The 9,488-nt window shown below is 33.5% G+C and overlaps 1 protein-coding gene across 1 annotated transcript; it reads right to left on the bottom strand.

Moving 5' to 3' along the window:
• Positions 1-1,831, bottom strand: LOC139893307 (UNC93-like protein 1). The gene is made up of 2 exons (XM_071876466.1): positions 586-1,831; positions 1-430 (listed from the first exon to the last, which is right to left on the bottom strand). Exons 1-2 carry the CDS (start codon positions 1,761-1,763, stop codon positions 190-192), a joined length of 1,419 nt encoding a protein of 472 aa, XP_071732567.1. The 5' UTR covers positions 1,764-1,831; the 3' UTR covers positions 1-189.
• Positions 1,832-9,488: the final 7,657 nt, after the last annotated feature.

The raw sequence follows: 9,488 nt of genomic DNA, 5'->3' as shown, positions 1-9,488 counted from the left end.
AATTACATTTAATATATTAACTTGCAGACATTGGTGTTGCTAAACAAGAAAAAACTAATTCCGCTTGTATATATTGCGCGCGCACACACACACACACAAAAGGTACAGAAATCTTCTTTAAAAACATATACCAAATCATTCACCTTTAAAAACAAAAACTGTAATTTTTACCATCCTTTTCTGGTTCATTTATGTTGGCTTTGCAAATTCACCATTAGACTCTATTGCCTTTGCAGAACCAGAAGGAAACTCTTCCACTTTATCTTCATCTTTTACTGCTTTTATAACCAATAGTGCCAACAACGGATAACTTATAGTTGTTAGTACCCAATTCACTATCAATTGTGTCATGAACGGCACTTTTCGCGCATCAAGCTGCCATGCCACCGCTCCTCCCGCACTTTGTACCCCCTTGTAGAATCCAACATATCTAAAAGATAAAAAATAAGTAGGTGTCAAATTGGGTAATTTAAATACTACCCTATTTCCCAGATAGCCTGAACAGAAAAAACTTATTTATCTGTTTACTCGTTTATAAATACAAGCTGCAAGAAATTAACTGTTTTAAAAGTAGCAAGTATATACCTGCTAAGAACGATGGAATCATCAGCCAAACCGCCGATAATCCAATAAACCATACTCTGAAACATTGCATCCAACAAACCATAACTAAAATAAAGAACAAATGGTCCTGCAAAAGCACTACCATCATGCTTGAAATCTAGTATTCTAACTGTCTTGTTTTGCACATCATCATAGTTATAACCCCTCTGATTAAAAAACCCACCGATCCAAATCCCGGTTCCAAGAACCGCCACAACTGAAATTCCCGCCAAACCCCTCGTCTTTCGACTTTTAGAACTAAAATCCATTATATGACCAATCATTACTGACCCAATCATCTGAGCTCCCCAATAAAACACATTATTCAACCCTTTTGTTCTTAATGTAAACAAAGCCCCATTCACATTATTAAACTGATAACTGTAGAAAAAGTTACTGGCCCACGCAGCCGGTACGATCAACAACATCTTCCAATTCGTAAAAAGTTTCGCGATTGCAACCAGTTCAGTCATTACATTCGAGTACTTGATATTAGTACATCTTGACCCGTCGGGTCGAACCACTTTACTCGGGTGTAAAATCGCTAAGGTAAGTAAAGTCCCAATTGTCATAAACACCATGAACCCGATATACGTTCCATCGTTAACTGAAACCGCGGTAGTACGCTTATAATTCATGATAAAAGGAATCAAACCACCAATAACACCACCCATATTGAAGATACTCCAAAACATAGAAATGTATGTTCCTTTACGTTGAGCGGGCGGGTATGACGTCATGATCGCACCCTGACCCGCCCAAAGTAGCCCTGCACCAACACCTAACAAAGCGCCTGCAACAATAGCAAACGCTTGATGTTTGTAATGGTTATAATAAAGAAACGAGCCGGCGTAAAGAATGTAAGTTGTGCAGCCCGTGAAAAGCGTGAGACGTGGGCCCATGATGTTGTAGATACCACCGCCCAAAACGCCAAAAATGGCGAAAGTGGTGTACAGGGCGGTGTTAGCGTTGTTTGCGGCGGTGTGGTCTACTTGACCACCACCGCCCATGCCCGATAAGGCATTGAACATGCCCGGGCAGCAGAAACAAACGAGCCCGATTAGCCCGATTTGGACGAGAGGTGAATTGTATCGAAAATTGGAGGTAATGGGTTTATTTGAAACGGGTGACCCGGTTTCTTGATCTCCTTTGTCACCCATTTTTATAAAGAATAATAAGAACTGTTTGATCAATCAAAAAGGATTTGATTTGAAACTAGAAAGATAGAATGTATGAGAATCTGAAGTAGTTGTGAAGGGATTTATAGTGAATGATTAGGCAGGTAATTAACTGTAATTAAGAGTTGACATAGACGAAGAATTTGAGGACATCTGACATCATTTTAGATTTAAATGACAAAGAGAAAACGACAAAAAAAATGATTAAAGAATAATGAAAAATTACCAATGAGAAAAGATTCTGGTTGTGATTCTATGAGGAAGAAGAAGATGATAAACTATGATGACTGGGGAATTGATAAAAGGTGACAAATGGGCAAGTGACAATAACAAGATTACAATGGAAAACTAACTAAAATAAATTTATACTCCGTAAAATATTACGAGTATGTTATAATAATAATAATAATATAGATATGGATAGTCAATTTTGGTGTATACATATAGTCAATTTTAGTACACAAAGTATGTATTTTTATATTGAGATTTTAGGCTATAAATACTCATGAATGCAAGCATTAAACTTGCACCATTTCTCACACTTACAAAGTGTTTCTTTCTTTCTCTCCATTATCATCTTTGTTCTTACACTTCATTATTAGTATTCTAAATCAAGAATCAAATCACTAAAGGTAGTTATAAGCCTACTGAATTATAACATCAAGAATCAAATCACTAAAGGTAGTTATAAGCCTACTGAATTATAACACGTTATCAGCACGATAATCTTAATACTAAATATGGTTGGCTCTGCCACCAAAATGATATATGGTCGGTTATACCACCAAAATGATATATGGTCGGTTATACCACCAGAATGATATAGGTCGGTTATACCACCTGAAAAAATATATGGTCGACACTGTCGCCAAATTATCATTTATGTTTACTAATATTTATATTTTTGTTATATAACATTTATTTATGATTGCTTACACATGGTCGACACTGTCACCTACTTATCATTTATGTTATATTAAATTTATGTTTAATGTTTATATACTTATGAATATAAATTGACTCTAATTTATCATGATGTTTGTTTTAATTTTTGATAATAGAAAATGTCGAATCTGGAAAAGCTTAAATTTACTCCTTTAGAATCAACTGGAAACAACTACATGCCATGGGTTATAAAAGTAAAAATGCATCTTAAATCAATGGGCATTCTTGAAACCATAAATGAAAACAACACTTGTTCTGAAAAAGAACAAGCTACGGCATGTTGCTTTATTCATCAACATATTGATGAATGCTTACAAAATAATTATGTGACTGTAGAAGATCCCCATGTTTTATGGGAAGGTCTCAAAAGCAGATTCAATAATCAAAGAGAAATTTTACTTCCAGCTGCAATGGAACAATGGAGAACATTAAGGTTCCAAGACTTTAAGAAAGTAAATGAATACAGCTCAGCTCTGTATAATACATGTTCACAACTTAAATTTTGTGGACATGAAATTAGTGATGCAGACATGATGGAGAAAACTTTCTCCACAATGAATGCTGCAAACATCACAGTGCAAAGAAATTTGAGAATGCTAAAGTTCAAAACATATCCTGAACTTAATTCATATCTCTTAGTTGCAGAGCAAAATGATGAGCTATTAATGAAAAATCAGCAATCCCGTCCTACTGGTACACTTGCAATCCCTGAAGCAAATACTGCAAATAATTATAAACAGGGACAAGGACGCGGGCAAGGTCGTGGTTATAATAACCATCACCATCATCATGCCAAAAGCCATAACTATGGTAGAAACCATCCTTATGGTAATGGTAATGGGCGTGGACGTGGTCGTGGTCGTGGCCGTGGTGGTCAAAGAAATAGTAATCCACGAAAATATAAATATCAACCACAAAACAAGCCCATTAAACAAGATGTTGAAGAAAATTCTTCTAAAAATTCTGAAGAATCTTGCTACAGATGTGGTAGAATGGGCCACTGGGCTAATACTTGCCGAACATCTAAACATCTTGTTAAGATGTATCAGGATTCGCTGAAAGATAAAGAAAAGGAAGTAAACTTTGTGGATAACGTCGATCCAACAGTCACTGAGAAACCATCTGATTTATATGAAGATTTCTTGAATGTTTAAGTTGTGTGTCTTTCGAAAAATAAACGATTTAATATCGTCTGTCTTTGTTATTATGTTTGCTAAATGTTTCAGTACTATCTATTTGCGTTTAAAATATTGTGTAATATTAATGTACTCACTATTTATTTCTTATATATGAAGTTCAATATGAATTTTGCTGGAATACAACATCAATCAAGTGGTGGAGATCTCTGTATAGCAGACAGTGGAACTACACACACTATACTTAAATCCGAGAAATATTTTATTGATCTAAAACCAACGGAAGGAACTATACATACAATATCAGGACCTGCTAACTTGATAAAAGGGATAGGAAAGGCAAATTTCATACTACCAAATGGTACAAAATTTTTAATAAATGATGCCTTATTTTCTCCCAAGTCAAGCAGAAATTTATTGAGTTTCTCCGACATATACCTTAACGGGTATGATTATCAGTCAGTGACAACAGAAAATGAGAAATATTTAAGTATCACTGACAAGAGTCATGTGGTTGAAAAACTGCCAAGACTTAGTTCTGGATTACATTATACACATATAAATGTACCAGAAATACATATGGTAGTTAACGAAAAATATATTGATCCTGGTGTATTCAGTTTATGGCATAACAGATTAGGCCATCCAGGATCAACAATGATGAAAAGGATTATTGAATGTACTCATGGACATCCACTAAAGGATAGAAAAATCCATCATGATACAATGGTTCCATGTACATCTTGCTCTCTTGGAAAATTGATAACTAGACCCTCACCACTTAAGGTTGAGAAAGAATCACCAATGTTTCTTGAAAGAATTCAAGGTGATATATGTGGACCAATTCATCCACCATGTGGACCATTTAGATATTTCATGGTTCTAATAGACGCATCTAGCAGATGGTCTCATGTTTGTCTGTTATCAAGCCGTAATGTGGCATTTGCAAAATTTCTTGCCCAAATTATTAAATTGAGAGCTCATTTTCCTGATTACACCATTAAAAGGGTGAGACTTGATAATGCTGGTGAATTTACATCTCAAGCATTTAATGACTATTGCATGTCTATAGGAATTGTTGTTGAACATTCTGTTGCTCATGTGCATACACAAAATGGTTTAGCCGAGTCATTGATTAAACGTTTACAGTTAATCGCTAGACCATTGATAATGAGAACAAAACTCCCTGTATCTATATGGGGTCATGCAATTTTACATGCTGCTGCATTGATTCGCATCAGACCAAGTGCAAGTCATAAATATTCCCCCCTACAACTTGCTTTTGGTCAAGAGCCAAATATTTCCCATCTTAGAACATTTGGTTGTGCAGTGTATGTTCCAATTGCGACACCACAACGTACAAAAATGGGTCCTCAAAGGAGGTTGGGAATATATGTTGGATATGAAACATCTTCAATATTAAGGTATATTGAACCTATGACAGGTGACGTTTTTACAGCACGTTTTGCTGATTGTCATTTTAATGAAACATTGTTCCCTAGATTAGGGGGAGAAATGAAAAATAAAGAAAATGATGTTTCATGGTGTGAACCTCAATTAAAGTATCTTGATCCTCGCACAAAAGAATGCGAGACAGAAGTTCAAAAGATAATGCATATACAAGAACTTGCAAATCAATTGCCTGATGCATTTACAGATACAAAAACGGTGACAAAATCATATATACCAGCAGTAAATACTCCAGCTCGAATTGAAATTCCAAAAGCTGGCAATAACGTCACTCATGAATCTTTGCCACGTCAGAAACGTGGAAGACCAATTGGTTCAAAGGATAAAAATCCTCGAAAAAGAAAATCAGCTGATAATGAAGTAAAAGAAAGTGTTCAAGAAGAACCACAAATCAGTACTCCTACTGCAGAGGAGATTGATGATGTCAATACAGAAATTGCAATCAATTATGCATATTCAAAAATATTATGGAACCGAAATGAAATGAAAAATCTTGATGAGAAATTTTCATTTAATGTTGCGTATGACATCATGAATAATGATGATGATCCAGAACCAACATCTATGGTTGAATGTCAAAATAGACATGATTGGGCTCAATGGAAAGAAGCAATACGAGCTGAATTAGAATCACTCAATAAAAGAAAGGTTTTCGGATCCATCATTCTCACTCCTAAAGATGTGAAACCTGTAGGATACAGATGGATTTTTGTCCGAAAAAGAAATGAGAAAAATGAAGTTACAAGGTATAAAGCTAGACTTGTAGCTCAAGGTTTTTCTCAAAGACCAGGAATTGATTATGAAGAAACTTATTCCCCTGTTATGGATGCAATTACTTTTAGATACTTAATCAGCCTGGCAGTTTCTAAAAATTTAGAAATGCATCTCATGGATGTTGTGACTGCTTATCTATATGGATCACTTGATAGTGATATATATATGAAGATACCTGAAGGATTTAAGGTACCAGAAGCATCAAATGCAAAACCCAAAGAAATGTATTCGATTAAATTACAAAGATCTTTATATGGGTTAAAACAATCGGGACGTATGTGGTATAACCGATTAAGTGATTACTTGATAAGCAAAGGGTATACAAATAATCTTACTTGCCCTTGTGTTTTCATTAAGAAAACAACATCCGGATATGTGATCATAGCTGTTTATGTTGATGATCTTAACATCATAGGTACAAATAAAGAGATCCATGAAGCCATTCAACTTCTAAAGAAAGAATTTGAAATGAAAGATCTCGGAAAAACCAAGTATTGCCTTGGTTTACAAATTGAGCATATGCCTAATGGTTTACTTGTACATCAAACAACATATACTGAAAAGATTTTGAAACGTTTCAATATGGACAAGGCAAAACCATTAAGTACTCCTATGGTTGTTAGATCACTCAATGTTGAAGCTGATCCATTTCGTCCATGTGAAGATCAAGAAGACATTCTTGGACCAGAAGTACCATATCTTAGTGCAATTGGAGCTCTTATGTATCTTACAAATTGTACAAGACCTGACATTTCTTTTGCAGTTAATTTGTTGGCAAGGTTCAGCTCTGCTCCTACCAAAAGACACTGGAATGGGATCAAACACATATTTCGATACCTTCGAGGAACTACTGATTTAGGATTATTTTATTCTAACGAATCAAAACAAGATTTGGTTGGTTATGCAGATGCAGGTTATTTATCTGATCCACATAAAGCTAAATCTCAAACTGGATATGTATTCCTAAATGGAGGTACTGCAATATCATGGCGTTCTCAAAAACAAACACTTGTTGCTACATCGTCAAATCATGCCGAAGTGATTGCATTACATGAAGCTACTCGAGAATGTTTTTGGTTGAGATCAATGACACAACTCATTACTGATTCTTGTGGACTAGAACGTGATAAAAGTCCAACAACTATCTTTGAAGATAATGCAGCTTGCATAGCACAGATGAAAGAAGGGTATATCAAAAGTGATCGAACAAAACACATACCACCTAGATTCTTCTCATACACTCAAAATCTCATTAAGGACAACCAGATTGAAATGAGATATGTGCAATCTAGCAAAAACTCTGCTGATCTTTTCACGAAAGCACTTCCAACTGCTATTTTCAGAACACACGTTCATAACATTGGCATGAGACATGTTCAAAAGATGTAACAGCTGAAGCGATGTCTACTTGAGGGGGAGTCAACTCCATGCTGCACTCTTTTTCCCTTAGCTAAAGTTTTTTCCCACTGGGTTTTCTTTAGCAAGGTTTTTAACGAGGCAGTAATTTATAGTTGATCTTCAACAAAATAAAATTGCTATCCAAGGGGGAGTGTTATAATAATAATAATAATATAGATATGGATAGTCAATTTTGGTGTATACATATAGTCAATTTTAGTACACAAAGTATGTATTTTTATATTGAGATTTTAGGCTATAAATACTCATGAATGCAAGCATTAAACTTGCACCATTTCTCACACTTACAAAGTGTTTCTTTCTTTCTCTCCATTATCATCTTTGTTCTTACACTTCATTATTAGTATTCTAAATCAAGAATCAAATCACTAAAGGTAGTTATAAGCCTACTGAATTATAACATCAAGAATCAAATCACTAAAGGTAGTTATAAGCCTACTGAATTATAACAGAGTATTTATATTTACGAATAACATTATTATTATTATTATTATTATTATTATTATTATTATTATTATTATTATTATTATTATTATTATTATTATTATACTATTAGTATTAGTTTTATACATATACATAGACATATACGTTTAATAAATCTCTATAATGATTATGTTATAAATATAAATAAAGATTTTATAAAGTTAAAAAAAAAATACAAAAGTAAAGAGAATAATTCTAAGTCTCTATAATGATGTTATTAAAATAATTAATTATATTTAATAATAATATTAACATGTGAATTGTATAGTATATGAAACATTATGTACAATGTTATGATAAAACACACATAAGACCATTTGTACAATATTTGAAGTATTATGTGCACTCTCATGATCATATGAAAATATTTGAAGCATTATGTACAACCTTAAAATAAAACACCCTCATTACCATATATGTACATTATTTAAAACAAATTGTAAAATCTTTTATAAAACATCTGATGAACACATTTTACAAACATTAAAGCATATTGTAAAATCTTCATATAATATAATAATTGTATTTTAGTTTTAAAAATAATTCAAGAGACATTTGTTATTACTAATAATTATTATTAAAAAATATAGATATTCAATTTTAAGCAAACTTTATTATTATTATTATTATTATTATTATTATTATTATTATTATTATTATTACAATTATTATTATTATATAATGTAATATTATATTATTATTAATCAAATATGAATTTTTTTACGAGATTAACTACGTTATAGATAATAAAAGGTTGTAATGTAAGCTTTTATGACAAGAAAAATAGTAATTGTGATAAAATTTGAAAAGAAGTGGTGGGAGAATAAATTTATTCTGACCAAGTTAAGTATATCAATATGTTTGTAGTTTATGTATGATTATTTCGGATCATATGTTCCGGGAAATTATTTGTGGTACGCTTTCGTTGTAATCATTTGCTATATTTATTTTATAAACTTCAATAATTTGGTTATTTTTTTCAATGGTTTGGTAAGTATTATCCATAATAGTATGTTAAAACTTAGATTATACCAACGAAGCAGTGCTTCAACGGTACCCACTACCTTTGATCCATGAGCCCCATGTTGTGGAAGCTTTAGGAACAATGGCGCAAGTTCGAATCCCGGCGGCAACATGTATTTATCGTTGACTCTTTGGGTTGACTCGTGGGGTTTAGGCCTCTTACGTACGTCCTCATTGTACGCCCGATACTTACATGGCTGTCGGAGTATCTCGCTTGCGGGTAGATTCATGCTTGCCACACATGGGGTATCAGGGGGAGGTGCTTTACAGGTATTACTCCCTTGTGGGGTGGGGGTGGTAGGTTGCCAAAGGCAACACAGGGTTAAGGTGTCCCTGTCAATCTACACTTTAGGAACTTAGATTATTTAATAAACTCGTAATTTTACGGGTCTTTTTATAATAGTACTTAATTTGCATCTAAAAACTCATTATATTATAGATACACATTTATATAAGA

Source organism: Rutidosis leptorrhynchoides, chromosome 2 (genome assembly GCF_046630445.1).
Source record: "Rutidosis leptorrhynchoides isolate AG116_Rl617_1_P2 chromosome 2, CSIRO_AGI_Rlap_v1, whole genome shotgun sequence".
NCBI lineage: Eukaryota > Viridiplantae > Streptophyta > Magnoliopsida > Asterales > Asteraceae > Rutidosis > Rutidosis leptorrhynchoides.
This window is presented reverse-complemented; position numbering and strand designations above follow the sequence as displayed.

Excerpts from the sequence above, each read along its gene's own strand:
- LOC139893307 (XM_071876466.1), bottom strand. The coding sequence starts at position 1,763 with ATGGGTGACAAAGGAGATCAAGAAACCGGGTCACCCGTTTCAAATAAA. Across the intron at positions 431-585 it reads GATTCCATCGTTCTTAGCAG|ATATGTTGGATTCTACAAGG; the intron begins GTATATACTTGC and ends TTTATCTTTTAG.